At 46.5% G+C, this 20,648-nt stretch overlaps 1 protein-coding gene across 1 annotated transcript; it reads left to right on the forward strand.

The window, feature by feature from the left end:
- Positions 1-203: 203 nt before the first annotated feature.
- On the forward strand, positions 204-20,307 carry LANCL1 (LanC like glutathione S-transferase 1). The gene is made up of 9 exons (XM_054636163.2): positions 204-360; positions 520-637; positions 9,288-9,495; positions 13,778-13,913; positions 14,228-14,374; positions 16,308-16,490; positions 16,889-17,065; positions 17,325-17,397; positions 18,263-20,307. Exons 1-9 carry the CDS (start codon positions 277-279, stop codon positions 18,337-18,339), a joined length of 1,203 nt encoding a protein of 400 aa, XP_054492138.2. The 5' UTR covers positions 204-276; the 3' UTR covers positions 18,340-20,307.
- The last annotated feature ends 341 nt before the right edge of the window (positions 20,308-20,648 follow it).

Here is a 20,648-nt window from a genome sequence, read left to right on the forward strand (position 1 = left end):
CCCGGCCCCTAGATGATCAGCTGCATGAAACCCTGCATGATCAGCTGCAAGGGACCTCAGCTCCACAGGGCTCTCTAAAGCAGACACAACCTGGAGCAATAAGCTATGACCCCATAGCATCGGCCGGACTGCACCCCCGGCCCCCTCAGCGCCGGCGGCAGCAGCCGCGGGCCCCGAGCCCGCCCCTGGCGCGGGAAGGAGCGAGCGGCGGCAGCGGCGCCTTCCGGGGCGGAGCCGGGGCGGGCCTGGCCGAGCCGAGCCGAGCCGAGCGGGACGATGATGGCGCAGCGGGCACTGCCGAACCCCTACGCGGACTATGACAAGTCCTTGGCCACCGGCTACTTCGACTCGGCCGGGCGGGTGAGCGGGGCTGGGGCGAGGAGGCTCTGCCGCGGGGATCTGCCCCCAGGCCGTGTAGAGCTGACACCTGTCTGGTTCCAAACGCGGTTCCCCGGGGCTGCCCGGTGTACCGATGCCCACCCGCGTTGCCTTCATGTTTGGTGGGTTTTGTCTCCACAGCTGACCCCCGAATTCACGCAGCGGTTGAATAACAAAATCAGGGAGCTGCTGCAGCAGATGGAGAAGGGCCTCAAGTCCGCCGACCCGCATGACTGCACCGCGTACACTGGCTGGACAGGTAGGGTCGGACCCAGGGAGCAGGAGCTGCCTGGAGCTCACCTCTAGATCAGGTCCTGGCAGACCCTGGCGTTTGGCCATTGGAATTGTCACGGTAGATCCACGTCAAGAATGGCTCTTGTTCTGCATGTTTTAGTCCATTAGAACAAGGGGATGTCTTTCTCTGGACTCCCCATTTTTGAGGCAGGTTTTATGCTGCAGAGGGAAGATCACAGTGTCACAGGGCAGGACTGGGTCTAGTCTCGGTTAATAGCACTGGACTTACACCACGGAGAAAGCCAGCACTTGTTTGAGAGTAGGCATGGGAGCCTTCAAAGGGACATGCTCCAAATCTAGCCATGGTGGCGATGATCACAACAGAACCAGTGCTTCATCCACTGCTCCATGAAGTAGGCAGGTGTACACGCTAAGTCATTTACCTGCAAGGAGCCCTTGCATCTGGCAGCAGTGAGCTTAATGGCCTGAGATAATGTCTGTCTTTTCTGTTTGGGCTGTAATTTATCTGATGACCTTGTCTGATTGGAAGATTGCTCCATTCCTATTCCCCAGGTAGTGCCACTCCACTTAGTGAGCGCTAGCTTTGCTCCAGTTCCTGCCAGAAGGAGCAGAAATACTAATGTGAGTATAACAAGGTGTGGAAGCCTTCCTCATACTAACTTGTTTGCAAAGCTTCCAAGAGCTTGTCTTTCTCCTATTCTGCATTTTCAACCTGGTTTTCTTCCTTGGAAGTGTGCCCTGCCTTTGCCTCCCTGTTTCTGCCCACTGGTGCCAGGGAGGACACACCTTTCTGTGTGCCCCAACTTCAGCTGCTGCTGTGTGCTTTCACATCTTTCCTGCCTTCTGTGCTGTGCCACACCCTATTCAGAGACCCTAGGGTAGTTGAAATCAATCTCAGGCTTGCTGCAAGATTTTTTTGGTGCTGCTGCTTTTCTTTTTGCAGTATACTGCAATCATAAATGGCAACTTTCTACAGTACAATCTGGGTGTGGCTGGCTTGTGTGTGGGTGCTGTGGAGCTTAATGCCAACAGTTTGCTTATGAGAGTGGTGTTCAGTGTGTTGGTGCTAACTAACGTTGCAGCTTGATGACAGCAGTGCTAGAAATGCCTGTTTCAAAATTTTAGTAAGGCAGACAGGCACTGAGAGCACTGAAGAGCAGTTCATAAGAAATGCTAGGATGCCAGTATTAAATTCCAGCGTGGGAGAACATTGATTTCATCAGCTGCTGTCTTGGCAGCACTCTGCTGCTGCTGCCAGTGAATTTATACATTTCTGCTGAGTGCTGGCTGATTTCACCTTGGCAAACATGTTCAGTTTTCCAGTTTGTGTGACCCTGCGCTGGGGTCCCCTCTGATGAGAAGAACTGCTATGGTAAGAGTGGTCTTCAGTGATGATTGCAGAGTCTGCCTCTGGCCAGAAAATTCAGGAGGCAAAGCAGGAGGATAGTTGATGTTAGGAGTACTCATGTTAGGATTACTCTTGGGGAGAAGGAAAACACTTTTCCCCAGAGGCCGTGTTCCTTTTCTGAAGGTGGTCCTAAGGTACTTTGTGTTGGAAAGAGACTGCAGTTATGAAACAGTAGCTGAGAGCTCTGGTTCAGGATTTCAGCTTGCTTTCACTTGGAAGGGAATTTCTCAAGAGGGATTCTTCTTTTTTCTTCCCAGAGATCATTCCTCAATGGGCATACAGCCTTCTTGCCTTGGCTAATAGGAAAAAATCCATGGGCAGATTTCCTGGAAGTCACAGCCAGCATGGTGAAGTTTGCAGATGTTACACTATAACTTTGTCACCCTACCTTCTTTTCCAATTCTAGCTATATTAATTTATTCAGAGGTGGTTTCCAGAGACAAAATTAATTGGGCCAAGACAGCAGCTTTTTCCTGTAATTGCTTGTGTAGGAAAGGCTTGTTGAGTATCTCCTCATGTGAATCATTGCCCAGCAGTCTGAAATCAACCCTCACTCTCGTGGCCGCTAATAAGGGAGATTTGAAATATGGCTCTCTTGGCACAAACTCTGTGAAATGTAACGTGCTTGAGTGTACTACACTGCACTCAGTAATACACAGCATATGCTGGAATTTTACTTTGGGGCTCTTTTCTTTCCCACCACACTTGACAGAGCCCTGTTCCCCCAGTGTGCACTCGTGCCAGGGAAGCCACGGCTTCTTGGCACGTGAAGCTGGAGCTGAGGGAAGGAAGGACTCAGGTTTTCAGCTCAGAGGCACTGAAAACACACTTTGGATCAAGATTATCCAGTGTATGGCTGAATGCCCTCAAAACATATTTGAATCAGCTTGTTACATTCTCATTCAGTTCCCCATGGAGATCAGGGCCCCATAGGCAGCCCCTGGTGCATGCCTAGGTACAGACCAGCCTCAGCTGTTGTGTTCTGCTTTGGCTTTTCATCAGCTTAGGGGAAAAGGTTTTTCCCTAATCTGTTTCACTGGTATCATGGTGTTGACTGAGGGAAGCTGAACTGCTCTAAGCTAATTCTGAATCAGAAATATTTCAAATCCTGGTAGAAGCACAGCAGCCTCATCCATTTCCAGACAGATTAGCCTGAGGACACTGAGGGATACCTGGATGCCTTTTGGTGTTTGTGATAATGCAAAAGGCCTGGCTCTTGCTCCAAAGACTGTCTTGACTGGGAGCATAACTGATGGAAAGGGAGTGGAAGGAGTTCACTCCTGTCACCAAGTGACTGCAGAAGCCAGGATGCTCCTGAGTCCAGTGCTTACTGGACTGTTGCATCCTTCAGGGTGATGAGGTATATAAGGGAGAGATTCACCTTCCTCCACACTGTGGTAGTTCATTTGGAATTTGTTTCCCATGCAAGCATCCCCTTCTCTGGCAATGTCTTAGTCACAGACTGCCTCTGAAGCTTCCCAGTGAGTTCAGCTGGCCTGCCCCATCCACAGTTTTTGGCTGGCCCACTGGCAAGTAGGGACAAGGAGCAGGGCTCAGTTGTCTTTTGAAAGGAAAGCCATGTAAGAATGAAATTACAGCTGAACCAGTTCAGAAAAACTTCTGGAAAAACACTTTTCATTCACTTTAGTGCAATATGTTCATTTTAACCCAGAACCCAGAGAACTTACATCCCTTTTAGTCATGTTCAGAATAATGGAAATCCTCAGATAATCCCTACAGAACAAGAGAAAGTGAGGCTGCATTTGCTGAGAGATAATAGAGTGCCTTGGGTCACTCACATAAACCACACTCCTGCCAAATGCTTGGCAGGTAGTTTTTGTGAATTTTCTGTTCTTGGAGATAGTCAGTGTTTGACTGGACAAGGCCCAGAGCAATAGCATGCAAATTTGAGGTTGACCTTCCTTTCAGAGGGTTGGAGCACATCACCACTGATCCCTGCTAACCTAACCTGTTGTAGGATTTTGTGATGGGGTAAAAAGTTTACCAGAAGAAGCTCTGTTACCCAGGTTTTAAGGCAGGATAAATGCTTAGGTATCCTGGATAATCAATCATGCAGTCAGAAGAGAAGCTGCAAACTGACTCCCCAGCCAGTTCTGAACATGGACTTCTAGAGATGTCTCACTGTTGCATGCAGTGTGGCTTTGGCATGCATTTAGAAGTGCAAGGTAGCATCCCATGTGTCTGCACCAGGAGAAATGCTAATTATCCTTTGAGCTGGGCAGTAAAGCTGGTCAATCCCTGCTCTTTTGCCCCATGCCTGACTTAATAAAATTACATCAGCTGTCTCACTAGAAACCATCAGGCTTCATCACTGTGCAGAGAAAGGACTCTGCTTCTTCCTCTGTGTTTGACCTCCTGTTTTGAGGCTGCTGGCTGATTTACTGCCCTGGGTCAATGCAAGATCTCTGAGATCTTTAAAACTCAAGTTGGTGGGTTTGGAACAAAATATCCTCTTGTGGCAACCTCCTTTCCTTGGTAGAAGAAGCTCAGCTCAGCTCCTGCTGGGTAAGGAGGCATGTTCAGAACTGTCTAAGGGCATAACTTGCTTGCAAAGCAAACTGCTTGCAGGCCAACAAAAGAGCAAGTCTAAACTTGCAGAGAAGTTGAGGCACAGCTTCTCTTTGATCAACAGAATGATCATATGGATGAGATTCTCTTTCTGCCTACTGCAGAGCTTCAGCTCACATTTCTGCCTACTGCAGAGCTTCAGCTCACAAGCAAGACCTTACCTGGTATTTCCAGCAGTGCCTGCTCTGTTGAAAGCAATGGTTGCTGAAGTCAGGGCATCAGCACAAACTGGCTGTAACTGGCACAATAGTCTGTAACTCCACTGCCTCACTCTAAAGAAATCTCTAATGCAAAACTCTGTACCTACCCTGCAGGAGGGTGAGAGGAGAGAGGTGCTGTTTACTGTCCTTCTGAAGGTGTTGACTAAGCAGGCTTTGTGAGGCACACAGGATTGACTTTGGCCTTCTGATTCCCTGCAGTGAGCAAGCATTGACACTCAGCTCCTGTGTACTGGCTTTCTGCATGCTGGAGTGGCTGTTTCAGTAAGCAGAGCCCTGTTGGTCCTTCAGCTGCACATGTTCAGTGCAGCCCTGTACCATCAAGGACTCCCTGATGCATTCCCCATCTCGTTCAGATCTGCAGCAGGGGCTAGAAGCAAAAAAAAAAATGGACGTCTGAGAAACTACAGAGAAAAAGGTCCAGTAGTAAAAAATCAACAGAACAAAGCCCAGACCTCTTTGGCAGTAGCAGGCCACAGGCAGCCACTGTATGGCATTCTGCTTGGAAACAGTCAGAGGTCACAAAATTAGATCACATTTCCAAGTGGAACACTGAACACCAGACCTCCAAGGCGCACAGAAACGGAGCAGATCCACAGCCTACCTAGCTCCATGTGTCTGGTGATGCTGTGTTTGTATACCACTTCAAGCATGCCAAACAAACACCCAGTCAGTCACAAACCTACCCAGTCAGTTGTGGTGAGGAGGGCATTGGAGAAGGAGTGGGGCAGAGCTGTGGAAGAGCTTCTGCAGAGCAACACTGCCTTAACTGAACCAAGTTCACTGCCTGGATAGTCTTGTCTCTGACCTGCATTGCCTCTGAAATGCTCTGCCTGCACCTTGGCACACAGGTTAATACCAGATATCCCCACCCAGGTGACTTTGTTTTGTATCCCTCTACATACGCCTGTCAACATTGCCTCTTCATGCTTGTGCTTGCCCTCCTCTGCTGCCTTGTCCCCTCTGGGGCTCACAGGTGGCAACAGAGTGTCCAGAAAGCTGAAAGCAGCACTGCTTGCACCCTTCTGATCAGTTTGGGAGGAAGGAGTTCCTTGAGGAATTGTGTTGATTTGGCATAGCCTGATTTTTGGTAGCAGGGGAGGGCCACAGGGGTACCTTCTGTGAGAAGCTGCTGGAAGCTTCTACCATGTTCTACAGAGCCAATCTCTGATGGCTCTGAAGATGGACATGCTGCTGGCCCAATGAGAGAGGGTGGTAACACCTCTGTGATGACATAGTTAAGAGGAAGATGAAAAGAGAGCAGTTTGTTCCCCAGGGGTGGGGAGGCCCCGTGGCTGCCGCCATGCTGGCACAGCCTGTGGCAATACACTGTGGCTGAAAGGGTAGGGCTGGGCTGGCAGCATCTCCTTCCCTGCACCCCACATGTACAGAGACATGAGCCAGAGAGACTGCAGATCACACCTTATGTACCTGTGGGACCTGCACACCTTGAGTTTATTTTTAACACCTCTCCACATGAGGAGAGGCGTTAAACAGCCCCAGCGGCTGCCACTGCCCACACGATGGTGTCGGGACTGCCTGGCCAGCACAGAAACAGGATGGGCGATTCCCTGGCATGGAACCTAGATGAGATCAACTTCTCAGTGCTACAGGATCCTGCAGGAGTCTTTGAATTGGTGGGAGTTGTTGACAGTGGTACTACAAGTAGCAGTTTGTCTTCTAGTCAGAAAGGAGGAGGAAGTGAGGACATGTGAGTGAAAACATGGCAGCACCAAGGGCAGTGGAAAGAAAGAGGGAGAAGGTGCTCCAAGCACCAGAGCTGAGATTCCTCTCCAGGCCGTGGTGAGGACCATGGGGAAGCTGCTGTGCCCCTGTAATGCATGAAGTCCACAGGGGATGAATAGATCCACTCACAGCCCGTGAGAGAAGCACTCATGCTGGAGAGGGTGGATGCCAGAGCAAGCTGTGATCCAGTGGGAGACCCAAATAGAGCAAGAGGGCTCCTGCTTCCAGAATAGAGAGACAGCCCTTGCTTCCAGACTAAAGCAGCCTGTCCTTAAAAGACTATACCCCGTGGACAAGTGACCCCTGCCACAACAGTTTTGGAGTGACTTTGCCCATGGGAGAGACCCCATGGCAGAGGAAAGACTCCTTTCCCTGAGCAAACAGAAGATCTCGAGTGATGAACTGACCGAAACCCTCATACCCTGTCTCCCTCTGCTGTCCTTGGGAAGGAGGGAGGGCCTGGGGGAGGAAAAAGTATTTTAAAGGCTTATTTTACTTCTCATTATCCTCCTCTAACTCTGTTAATAATAAATTTACTTTATACCTTTAAATTTGAACCTGTTTTTCCCTTAGAGTGTTTTTTTCTCCCAATCCTTATGTCATCCCGTGAGCCCTTTGTTAATTTTTTTCTCCTGTTCTCTGCCCAACTGTAACAGAGCAGGGTGAGCAAACAGCTTTCATGGGTACCTGGAGTATTGCCAGTATCAAATGACAGCAGGAATAAATTGAGAAAACTAGCTTTAGATGCAGTTTATAAGACCTTTCAGTTTTAAATAAAAAGGAAAAGTGAATGTTTTGGGAAAGCAGCTTCATCCTTTTGTACAGGTCATTGGTTTTTTGGAGTCTTTCCAAAGATGCTTGGGCCTGAGAGGATAAGGGCTGAGAAATGTTATAAAAGAGGAGAGGCAAAGAAATCAGAGGAAAACAATGCTGAGATTTACTTTCTAAGAATTCAATCCTTGCAGTGGTCTTGGCAGGATACTTATGTGCATAATTAGGGTGGTATAATGGCAGTGGGAATAGAAACTACTTACAAAGCTAAAAGTTCTATATTAAAGCAGATAAATCAAGAGTGCAAGTTGTGCTCAGACAGCTATCAGGCTAATAAGAGTCTAGAAGATGTGCTGGGTACTAAATAAATCAAGGAGAGTCACTTGACATTTTGTAGCTGGAAAAGAAGGGTTCCCCTTTAAAGAAGGGCTTCATATCCACATCCTTACAGACTTGAGTGATGCCACTGTACAGCTGAGCTCTCTCTAGAATTGCTGGCACTGAATTGCTTAGAGAGAGAACAAGGTTATTAGCTTCAGCAGGAAATGGAAATTTTATACATAATGTACATGTGGAATTGAATTGTCTGTAACATGAAGCTTTGGAGAGTACCCATGCAAAATGAGAAAATTATCCAAGTTTGAAATTGTCCTCAGTACCTTGGACTGTAATTCTGCAGCACGCTTGCCCCCTTGACCTTAACACATCAAAATCTGCAGAGATTGGCTCTATTAATTTAGGCTTAATGCAGGACCTGAGTCTTCTTAGAAATGGTTATTGTTAAGGGGAGAAATAAGCTCCTCTCAAAGTGATGTAGGCCAGTAGCTTTCTTAAGTGCAGGTTTGAGGATGGCTCCCAGATCAGAAGTAGGGTTCAAGTGTGACAGACCTGTCAGGCACAGACTTACTGAGAGCTCCTCATTCACCAAATGAAAGCTTCAAGAGCTGGCTGAAGACAAGGCACACAGAGGCAAAGGGCAGCAATTGATGACACTGCTCAGTAGCAGAACCATTTCTGTAGCTGGCCAGTCCATTAGAAACCTCTAGTGAGGACCATGCAGCCTTTTCCAGTATTCCAGGCAGCTGTTTGTGTTTCAGACAAGGGCTGATCTCATGAGTGATTGCTGCAGAGGAGAATTGGGCAGTCCCTTTTTTCTAGGATGCACCAGTCCTTGCTTTAGGGCTTGGGACGTGCTCAACAGAAGGAGATGATGTCCAGGGAACTGCAACAACCTTGCTGGTGCTTCCCAGTGGAAAGGAATTTAAAAAGAATAATAGAAGGAAATTTTAAAAAAGAGTCAAGTAGATGTCTGGATGTCCTAAGGATGCTGTTTCTCAGTGCTGATGGTGTGTCACTTTTTTAAAACCCAGTCCAAGCTAAGTGACCCAACCCTTTACCCCCTAAGCATGGGGAAGAGATGGAGAGGTGACAACTCAGTTCTGCTCTCTCACAACTACTATCTTCCCAAAGATGATTTTTTTTTCCCCTTTCACTGTTGAGCAAAAGTCACAGGTACAGTGTATGGATTTAGGTGGGTTTGTCTAAGTCTCATCTTTTGCTCCTTGCTGTGAAAATTCTATGTAGTTAGATATAAAAGAATTGTATATGAAATTGTAGGTATATTGTATATGAAAATATACAATATTACATATATATGTAATTGTATATGAAAATTGTATGTAATTGTATATAAAACTTTATGCAATTCTGTTCTCCAGGCCTTCCTGGGTCAGACCCTGCTGTTGTCTTGACCTGCCATCCACTCACAAGCAGCAGCAAGTTACAAGGAAAGGAAGCTGAGTCCCTGAGAAGCCTGTCTGTCAGGCTTATACCCTAGATGAGAGCCAGGCCAGACTTTTAGCTTCACTGAAGTAACAGAACAAACATTTCTAGTGGATGCAACCTTTCTATTCCTTCTGCAGGCATTGCTTTGCTGTATTTGCACCTGTTTGATGTGTATGGAGACCCAGCCTACCTTCAGGTGGCCCATGAGTACGTGAAGAAGAGCCTGAGGTGCCTGACCAGGAGATCCATCACGTTCCTGTGTGGTGATGCTGGGCCCCTGGCAGTGGCTGCTGTTGTGTACCACAAGCTGCAGAACCAGAAGCAGGCAGAAGACTGCATCATCCGGTAAAAGCCTTGCTTATGTCTCTGTCCTGACCTTCCTCTTGCTCACAGAGCTGCTCTGGGCTTGGATGAGGCACTCTCTGACAAATGTGATGACATTTTGTTGCAGTCTTGTGTGAGAAATAGTCCAGTAAGTTAGCAAGGCAGCACAAACTTTTCCTGCCCTGGTGAAAGAGGTGGTTTAAGGACAAAGATGTTTGCATGGCAGCCTGCAAGCCTCTATTGTTCAGCTGCTACTGCCATCTTAAAAATAATTCTGATAAACACAGGAAGAAAAAAGTGCCAAAATTAAAAACAAAAAAAAACCCAGAAGGTGGGGTTTGGTGGTTTTTGAGAACATTTTAATTTAGCTTTGCAGTCATTTTGATGAAAAGGAAAAATGTGGTAAGATTATTAGATTTAATTTTGGTACTTGCTTCCACTTGCTGTTTATTAGTTGTCTTTGACTTAAACCTAAGATTGACAGCATCCCTTTCAACTGCAGAATGCAGCTGGTTATGATTCATTTATTTCTATTTCCTGCCTTTCCTCGACTGTTTTCAGATGCATTTTTGTTGGGTACTTAAGACAAGAAAAGGACAAACAAGCTGTCATAGATCAGCATGTGGCAGAGGAAGGAAAATAGTTAAGGAGATGTATTTGCAAGCATTTCTCAGTTAAGGGAGATGGGGTTTAAGAAGGTGAGAAACAGCCCTGTAGAGAGTTTCCACTTCTACCTGATCAGCACAAAGAAAGACAAAACCCCTGATGTTTCAGAGCACTGACTGCCCTTAAACAGCCATGAGAAAGTGATGCATAATAGCAATTAAAAAAAGCCACAGGTGGGAATCAGAGGTGTCTGTATGGTTTGGACACCAAGTTCCACTCCCTTAACTAAGAATAGCTTCTGGTTTATGCAGATACAATCACATATGTAGATACAATGTCCTCTGTCTGAGGACAGAACTCTTTCTTTGTTCTGGTAATAATCTGTGGGTTAGATTTTACTTTGACAGAGTGGTAAGTCTCACTGAGATGAACATATTTGTTAACAAAAAGGGAATTAATCTATCAAACAGTACTGGTCAGTTGTGGTCAGTGCATAAGTCCCAGGTTGTAAAAACAGTCCCTAATTCATGTTTTCTTGCTGAGGTCTCCCCTCCCCATATCCCTCTTGTTCTGCCCGTGGTTTGGTGGCAGAATGGAATCTCGTGATTGATTTTGCACTGCCATCTAATGGTATAATAAAGTCAGAACACTGGAAATTGGTTTCTTCATACACCTGCAAGAGGAAAACAGAAAAATGTGGCTTTCTCAAATGTACAGTTCTACTGTCCTTACTCTGCCACCAATTCCCAGAGCAGTTAGCCTGACCATGCTCCTTTAAAATAGAGTATTTCTTTGAGAAGTAGCTCCCTAAATCAAAACTCTTAAATGGTTTTTGAGTATGCTGTTTAGTTACAGAGCAATTGCTAAGCTGTGCAGTGCAAGTGCACAGAAAGAGCACTTTCATCAGAGCTCTTGGAGAAGAAGAGCCTCTCTGCATTTTGTCCTCTATCTTTTAAAGCACCTCATCTTTACAGAGCCAGTGGAGAGATTCCATCAGCCAGGTTTTATCTACAGTGGAACAGAGAGAAGCTTGCTTTTTCCTAAATGAGTTCATGACCAAAAAATATGCTTTTATGCTCTAGAGACACTAATGTTTCAGGGCAGCCTATTTTCTTTTCCAAGAGCCTGTGAAAATCTGAGCCATGTTCTAGGAGCCCTCTTTTTCCTTGCACTTCCCACCAATTCAGAAGGTCAAAGCTTTGCTTTCATAACCAATGGTGTACAAAAATCCCATTTTGCTCTACAGCTGCCTTGATTTCCCTCTGTGCAGAAACTGCTGATTGTTGACAGTTGAGGTGATAGGCTGATGAGGTGAATAGGAGTGGCTCTTTCTTTCAGAGACCACAACTTACCCCACACACCTGAGAAATGCATTCTGCATGCAATCAGTCCAGCAGCATCCCAGGCATCTCTTTCTGAATGCATGACCATGTTTCAAAAACAGCAGAAACTCCTGGCAGGCTTCCTCTCCTGATGATCCTGCTGGAAAAGCAGTTAGAGGTAAAGCAGTAATGCACAAAGAACAAGTGGTCCAGTTGCTCAAGATTTCCCCATAAAAAGAAGATATCACATTCAGAACTGAGAAAATCCCTAACATTGGTATTAAAATTACACATCCATCCATTCCTTCTTTGTCACCTGACATTTCCTGACATCTCAGAGCTTAACATCATCACCAGCCAGCTTCCCTTCTGGCCAGCCTGCTGCTAGGCAGAGTCTGTTTGTCCAGATAGCTGCTTGGAAACCCTCTTCATCTGCCTTGCTTAGACTCTGCAACAGGTGCCACAAGGCCTTTCCTTTCAGCTCCTGCAGCTGAGAGAAGAACCCATGCCTTGAGTGTAAAGTCTGTCTCTTGGGTTTAAAGAAACTTCCTCCATGGAGCAGTCCACATGTCAAGTGGTACAAGAGCCCATCCACCTTTAGACACTGCTCCCTCCTTTCTCCTTCAAAATCCCTGCTCACTTTGAGTCCAGTGCCAAGGGGATAAAAGTCTCCTGCCATGAGGAGTAACAGCCCAGCATCCTCTCTACTTGAGGCATTTGGTTCCTTCTTTGCAACTCAGTGTTGCAAAGTCCCTGGAGCCCAGGGAGCCAAGGCTGTCAAGGCACCTTTTCTGTTCTTCACACTGCTGTGGCAGGGAACATCAGCACACACAAAGCTTTTCCTGGCTGGTTTCACAGCTGGAAACAGTCAGGGAATAGCCTTAAAACCACTTATGCTGATATTTTAAAAGTGATGGCACTTTTCAGATTGCTGCCTTACAGGTGAACAGAAAGATAAAGCCAAATCCAAACACACTGCTACCTGCTGCCCTGACAGGAAAGGACATCCAGTCTTTCTGGAAGTGTGATGAGAGGCAAAACAAAGGAAATATTGCATCAAGGGTGAATTGGGCTACAAAGCACCAGTGTGAAGTGCTGTCAATCTCTGTTAGCACCACAGGAATATCACCAGCTTTGCAATATCATAATACAAAAGTGGCAAAGAAAATAGTTGACTGCAGCAGACCTCACTCTGCACTTGTGGGCTGAAGCCTGGTGCCAGGCAAGCTGTCCTCAGCCAGCCTCAGCACTCCCACTTTGCTAAGCTGTCCTCACTGCTGCTCAGTTCTCCCTAGAGGATATTTCTTCTATGTGCCACAGCAGCTTGATGTTAAACAACATGTGTAGCTCCACCTCTTAAATTTTTAGCTCATGGAGACACCTCTTTCTCACCTGACAGCATAGCCCAGGCTATTTGTAGCATGGAGAGGAAGGGGCTTCTCTATCAGGACTTGAGAGCATTCGGGGTGAGATTTTTCCACATACCATTAGCACTAGTTTGACTTTCAAATATTCCTTAGGCAGCCAAATTAAAAGGATAGCCCTATAATTTGAAAGTGGTGATTTTTGGCAGAGTGTCCCCCTTGCCAGTAACATCACAAGGAGATAATGGTGGGCAGTCTTTCCTGAGCACTCAGCAGCTTTATGCTGACCATTTCTTTCAGCCCAGGTTTCCCCCTCCTGTAGCTTTCCAAGCTGCTGTTCTAAAACCCAAGCACATAGTATGAGTGCATTGTGAAGAGCAGAGCAGACTGAAGCAATCAGCCAAACAAAAGGCAGAAGGGGAGAGGTGATTCCACACCTCGTGCAGTGGAAGGCTGAGAGTCAGAGCCTGGCCTGACAGCTCCTAGGGCACAGCAGTGTGGGATTCATTCTCTGAAGCTGAGAGGAGCAGTGAGAGAAGCAGAGAAAAGAATGATCAAAACAATTCTTATCTCATTTGCAGTGCCTGTGTTGTGCCAAAGCAGAATGCAATATGGAGATTGTTTACCCAGAGTGATGGTGATTTGTTTCCTTGGCCTGTCAGGGACAAGTGTGTGTCCAGACTGTCAGTCCGCAGGCAGTCACCAGATTCTGGGCAGTTGAGTTGAGTTGGGTGCTTGTGCAGATTCAGTTTAGATGTAATGTAATAAGAGTGTAACATAGTGCAGAATAAGATAGTATAATAAAGTAATTAATTAGCCTTCTGACAAGATGGAGTCCTCCTTGTCTTTCTCCCTGCCACGAGGGTCGCTTTGATTTCCGATACAGCAGCATGAAGGAACAAACCATGGGTTTGAGTTTTGAGCTCCAGCCTTAGTGCTTGTCTATGGCTTTGAGTGTAATGTTTGAGTGCATTTCCCTCTCATCTCCCCCATGGGGATGTTCCATTGCAGTTTGCTGCACCTGCACAAGGCTGACCCCCGAGTGCCAGATGAGCTCCTCTACGGGCGCATGGGCTATCTCTCTGCACTGATATTTGTCAACAAGCACTTCGGAGAGGAAAAGATCCCTCAGAGTCACATTCAGCAGGTACTGTGCCTTTTGCTGATTTCTTGTCTGTCTCTTCCCATGCAGCTCATCTTGGGGCAGGTAAAAATCAATGCTAGATGTAAAGAACTCTGGCAGTAAGGGAGAAACCACATCATGGTATACCTGCTTTTCTTTCAAAGGGACAAAGCAGTGCTGTCCATGTAAATCCATAGGCAGTACAGGACTGGCATACATTTCATTCCACCCTCTGCTTGGGCAGAAAAACAAATCTTGTTCTGTGTCAGAATACTCTCTGTGCTGTGTCCAGGGCAGCAACATTTCCCTCACCCACATTTGTTCTCATCCCTTCACAGGTTTGTGAAGCAGTTGTAGCCTCAGGAGAGAACTTAGCCAAAAAGAGGAACTTCACAGCAAAGAGCCCACTGATGTTTGAGTGGTACCAGGAGTACTATGTAGGAGCAGCCCATGGTTTGGCTGGGATCTACTACTATCTCATGCAGGTAAGAAACTTGAGGGGATGGGCCCTTAGCACTGTTTCACATTTCTTTGAACAAGGAACAGCATTTGAATTGGCTCTTGGTAATGTCAAACTGGGAAAGATACCTTGTCTGATGGACCTAGCCATGTGATTATCATGCATTTCCAATTGTAAAGGTTTTCTTCAAATCTAAGATTGAATCTCTGACCTTGGAGATCTGTGGAGAAACATGACCTGCATTAACCAGCAGTGTCACATAATGGAGGCCTGTAGCTCAGCTGGGTCTGAGTTTCTCCCTTATGTTAATTGCTTCTAAATTATTCACATTTGTTGGTATCTGTTGGCTCCCTGCATTTTCTGAGGTGGTTACTTGGAGCAGTGTCAGATCGTTAGAGTGAGAATCTCTGAGAGTAAAGCATGGTGAAAAAAATTGTGCTCATAGTAGGAAAGTGGGAAATGCCTTTGTATCCAAAGCAGAACCTGCTTCTAAGTTTGAAAGAGGTGGGACTTTGATAAAGGAACTGAGTTCTGCAGTGCCTGAAGCAGGCAGAGCAAGATAAGAAGCTGGGAGATGCAGTACCCCTTTGCTTTGATGCTTTCTCACTATTTTGCACAACTCACTGAGCTCTGTCAATATTCCCTGTACTGGCTCTGAAAAAAATGAGGGTGATAATTCCCCTATGTGGGTCCCTTTGTGCATATTTACAGTGCACAAGCACTCAGAAAAATAACAGCAAAAAATAACATTTAATCTTAAAGCATTAAGAGCACCCATGAGCAACACAAATTATTTTGGTGTAGAAATAGTCTGTAATATTTTATTAGACATAACTCTGAGAGCAGGTGGAAAAGGAAGCCACCAGCTTTCAAGGATTTGAGCTTTCCTTCAGTCAAAGTTAAAGTCCATATACAGGATCAGTAGAAGTCCTGTGAATATAACTTTTCTGTTGCTCAGAGAGGAAGAGGTGGTTGGTGGTTTTTAAGAAGATTAGATTTAGAAGATTTGGCAGGAGGGGGATGCAAGGTGGTTATTGCCCAGAAGCACAGAATAGCAAGCTAAGAGCAGGGGAGACAGCAATGTGCTGTGAGCCTAAATTTGTACCAAGTCCCTGAGCTTGTTCCCAAGTGGCTGTTTAAATTTTAGTCTCCCAAAAAATACTGCATGGGCTTTATGCTTCTCTGCTATATGAAGTAAAAGGAGCCTGGATCAGCCAAGTATGATGCACAAAAAGCCTTGGAAGAAGCAAGAATGTGAAATATGGAGAGGAAAACATCTTTTATCTCTAATGGTTTTACAGCACAAGTATTGATTTTTCATTTTCCAGTTCCCAGCCTGAGAACAGTGTGATCCTTAGATGAGAGTGTTCATTGCAGTCTGCCATGGGAAATTAAAGCTGCACAGATTTCATGTGGGGCAGTGTCTTTGGGACACTGAAGCCACTCCCTTGCATTCATCTGAGGTCAGCAGTGAAGTCAGCCTCTTGAAATCACCCAGCAGCATCTGTGAAGATTCAGAATTGCAGCCTGCCAGCTGGGCTGGCCCAGCAGCTAAGGGCTGAGATGCTCTAGGTGCAAGGAGTCATCCTTAATACTGATTTTAGACTGTTATTGCTTTACTTTAGCTCTGGGTACCTGAAGCTATTTCTGCTCATCTTTAGGAAAAGCAGCAGCAAGCTCTCTTGCTTAGAGGACCAGGTGACATGCTAGGAACAGTCTTTGTTTCTGGGATGCAGGGTAGGACTGGAAATAAGTTCTTGCCAAAAGGCAGAACAACCAGTGACTGAGTAGGTAATTGTGAAGTATGAAAGGCCAAACCAAAGAAATTACTTAATTTACAAGGAGCAAGAGGGAATGTAGCCATAGTTGACTTTGTTTCCACCTTTTGGGCAGACCTTGGGTCTCTTAGGGACAGACAGAATGGTAATTCTCCCTGATTTAAATGTTTTCTGTCTCAGCCTGGCTTTGGAGTGAGCCAAGTAAAGCTGCACAACACAGTGAAGCCCAGTGTGGACTATGTCTGCCAGCTCAAGTTCCCATCTGGCAATTACCCTCCCTGCATCGGTGACACCAGAGACCTCCTCGTGCACTGGTGCCATGGAGCACCAGGTGTAATCTACATGCTTCTCCAGGCATACAAGGTACCAGACACCTTGCAAAGACCCTTCAGAGACCCCTACATGTGAAACTTCCTCTGCAGCAGATGCTGGGACACCCTCTTTGCTTGGAAGTAGGATGGCTTGTTACAGTGAAATCACCCCACACTAACCTCTGATATAGAAATTAATCTTTTAAGAAAACATTTCTGAAAATACCCATCAGTTGTGTGGGCTGCCCTGTTGCAGGTGATGGATGGTCACAACTAGTTGTATGTGAAGTAATGGTCTTACATCCCCACTCATGATATCAAAAATACCCTCCTTAAAAAGTAAACAGCAGAGTCACTTCAGCAGGACACCCAAGCCTCTGCATCCCACAGGGATGCTCTTTGTTTGGAGGACATTGCCTCAGCAAGCACAACAGTTTCTTGTCTCCACAGGTCTTTGGGGAGCAGCAGTACCTGAATGATGCCCTGCAGTGTGCAGAAGTGATCTGGCAGTATGGGTTACTGAAAAAAGGCTACGGACTGTGCCATGGCACAGCTGGCAATGCTTATGCCTTCCTGGCACTGTACAACCTCACTCAGAACATGAAATACCTCTACAGGGCCTGCAAGGTAAGAGTGTGTGTGCCTTCTACATCACTGCCTTTGCCTTTGCAACCCAATTTCTAGTGGGGCAGACATGCAGCTAGATCTGACCAGCTGCACCAGAGTAATCCTTCAACAGTGCAGTCACTGTCTTACAGCCTGTACAGAAGGGATTTCCCTCAGAAGCCTTGCTCTGCAAGGGGTAGTGTGGGGACAAGGGATAGAATTTTCTTCTCAAGACTTGCCTTTAATGAAATTTGGACGCTTTTTGTACCTCTTTTCTCAGTTTGCAGAGTGGTGTTTAAGCTATGGGCAGCATGGGTGCCGGACTCCAGACACACCATTCTCTCTCTTTGAAGGTAATCTCAGTCTATATCCTTGTGTTTTGCTCCTGGATCTAAGCTGTTCTAGCACCAAGGAAAACAGAATACAAGCTCCACTGGAGTCTTTGCAAAACTCAGTGTAGAGGATGGAAAGAAAATTGTGCCCACTGGGTTTTTCTACCCTTGCCCAGAAGCAGTCTCCCTGTAGCACAGGATAATGTCTTGGGTGGAGCATCTTGTCTGTCCTCTCAGGCCTCCCACACAGATTTACACACAGATCTCAAGGAGAGTTCTTTCATGGCTCCTTTTGGGTATTTGTAGCCTGGCTTCTCTCTTTTCTGTACATTTTTAAGGATTGAAATCCTTCATGAGTTTGATTCTAAAGGTGAGGAACAAATGGAGCTGCTGTTATGGGCCTTGGTGGCTCCTATGGCACTTTGTGCCTCCTGCTAACAGCTCCCCCCAAATGTGCCATCAGCAGGTATTTGCTGAAGGAGCCAGCCCCCCAGCTCGCCCTGATCTCCCCAGGCTGCTGCAGGCCAAGGGACAGGAAAAGTTCTATCAGTCAGGACCTTGGGCAGCAGTGTCTCAAGGACTTTGTCAAGAGTTTGACAAAGCTGCCCAGTGTTGAGCTTGTGGATGGGTAAAGCAGAAGGGAGGGAGCTGGAGTGGAGAAAAGACCCATAGCATTTTGCCAGGTGTTTTTCAACATTTGATTAACTTCAAAATGCTTTTCCACACTGAGGTACCAAAGTTGCTTGGGAAACCTGGGCTCAGACCTTGAAAAGTATTTAGGACCTTTTCTCCTGTCTTCATAACTCATTCCCTCCCTGGATAACTGAGAAAAACGGTGCCTAAAGGGAATTTCTCTGAAGCACAGTGTGTTTTTTTTCATCCTCAGGAATGGCTGGAACAATTTACTTTCTTGCTGACCTGCTGGTGCCTACCAAGGCCAAGTTCCCTGCATTTGAACTCTGAATCTGAATCCTGCTTGGCAGTTTGCTGCCCTTTGTCCTTCTGCACTTGGAAATGCAGTTCAAGGCTGCTTTTTCCTTTTTCCAGACTCACTGTTGTTCGCCTAACTGAACGTAAATCCATCCTCCTGGGGGCATGCTGAGTTCTCTGACATTTCTAGTTATCTCATTACATTGTTTAGTTTAAAAGACAGAATGCAGATTTTGCTGGTGTCCCTTAAAAACTCAGGGCTGCAGGTGGGAGCAGGGAGAACTGTAGAGTATTTTGTTGGCTACAGAGTTTTGCTATTTCCTGTATCCCATTTCCTGGGAAGAAGTTTTCTATTGAATGTAACCTGGGCTATTTATCTTCTTTTTGTGCTAACAAATAGTTGCAGGAATTTAGCTGCCTTTGGAGAACAACAGATGGAAAACTGAGACTATTGCCCTGGAAGTTGTTTTCAAGTGTTTTCTTTCTGAGCACCCAGAGAGCAGATGGTTCAGTGTCTGGGCTGTGCCACGTGAAGTGAATGTGATGGACTGTGGAGTCTTAGGTATATTTTTAATATCATATTGCAACTGGCAGAGCTGGGACTGACATGCCAAAGGCTTGTCCTGAGTTTGCACCTATCTGCTCTAAAGGCAAAGGCTATGTATAGCTCTTCTGTGCATTTGTTCCAGTGACAGACAAGTAATCCACTGCCATCTTACATTAAACCTTGCTATTCCATTGGTCATCCAATGGCAAACTCCAGTCCAAAAGTGAGCTAAGCATGCTTGCTTTTGTGGTCTCTTCTTGTTAGCTTTGAGTGTTTATTTTGCAGTCTTTATTTAAATGTGTGTATTAGGTGGTGCCAGGAGCCCACCAGCAGGAACAAGGGAAAAGAAATGTAAGCCACTGAGATCTGACAGTGTTTAAGCTATTGGCTGTATGGATGTTATTTACATGTTTTCTTTTATAAGCTTTCCCAAACCTGGATAATTTGAGTCACTTGTTTGCCTTGCTACTGCTTGTTGTAGTTTGATTTGCAACCACTCATCTACCCAGCTGGAAAATCTGCACTAGCTTAACTGGCTTTGATGTGTCAGGCAGATCAGGTACTTGCAGGGAGTGGATGTGCTTTTCCATCCTTAGCTGATGCTGCACCAGTTCACAGAAATTTGGAGCCTGGCTCTGTAAACCACTTTCTTAGCACTGAGCATGAGCTAAACACTGAGCTCAGGGAAGTTTACAGATGCAGCCACACAGCTTTGTGCTGTTTGAGAGCAGCTCCTCAGCCTGCCCAATGTGGCTGTGGGTTTTCATCTTTGAAGGGCTGAGCTGCTGAGGGCCTCAAGTCCCAGAAGGGTAGGGGAGAAATAGCAGGGCAGCACAGCCACTCTCCTGGGCCAGCAGTGGCAAATCAGGGCCACCAAAGCTGGCAGGGTTACACTCACACGTGCCTGAATGCAGGGCAGCTTAGCCCCAGTGGCACAGGGAGCTCCACGAGAACCTCCTGGGTAGGCAAGGAGCAGAAACCAGCCCTGGAATGCTGATTTGTTTCCTCAAAGCCCACACTCCTGCTGCCCTCATAGGTTTCTGAAAGTCCATCAGAAGACAGCCTGAACTGCAGAAAAGCTCATCTCCTTGAGGGTGGGCATCCCTGTCAGAAGGCTCAGACTCATGTGGACACAGCAGCAAGCATCCCCTGTCTTTCACAGGACCTGAGCAGCACAGGGAGCTGACTGGGAAGCAGAGAGGAGTTGCCTAATCAAACAGCACTTGAAGTTACCTCCCAGCTTGGCTGGTGTGCTGGCAGTACAGGGACACTGCTCTGAGCCTGGGTTTCTCCTGGGCACCACTTCTGTAAAAGGAGATGGTTTGTGCAGCCTGGGTCATAGTGGCATGAGAGCATAATGTCCCAAGGTTTGTGCACTGATCAGGGGAGCATCAGGGCCATGTGTACAACTGTTGAGTGGAGCACTTGTCTAATAAAAATGCTGAAACAACCAAGCTTTGGGTTATTTCTACCCCCTGCTTTGTGACCAGGATTCATGTCTGAAGGGATCCACATATCCCACAACAGCTGTGCTCTGCTGGGAGCTCCTGGAGGTTCAGTGGCCTTCCACCCACCTTGATTGTTAAGTATATTTCACATTTTTCCCTCATCTCCAGTCCATCAAGGCCAGTCCTGGGCTTTCTCTTGCAGGCTGTGCTTTCCTCCCAGGGCATCCTTTTGCACTGGTGTCTCCATCCAAGGCTGTACCCTGCCTCTGTGGCTTTCATTGGAGACCAGAGTCCTGCAGGTTACTGTTGGTTGCACCAAAATACACCTGTTTGCAGTGCTGGCCACC

This window comes from Agelaius phoeniceus, chromosome 7 (genome assembly GCF_051311805.1).
Source record: "Agelaius phoeniceus isolate bAgePho1 chromosome 7, bAgePho1.hap1, whole genome shotgun sequence".
Classification (NCBI taxonomy): Eukaryota; Metazoa; Chordata; class Aves; order Passeriformes; family Icteridae; genus Agelaius; species Agelaius phoeniceus.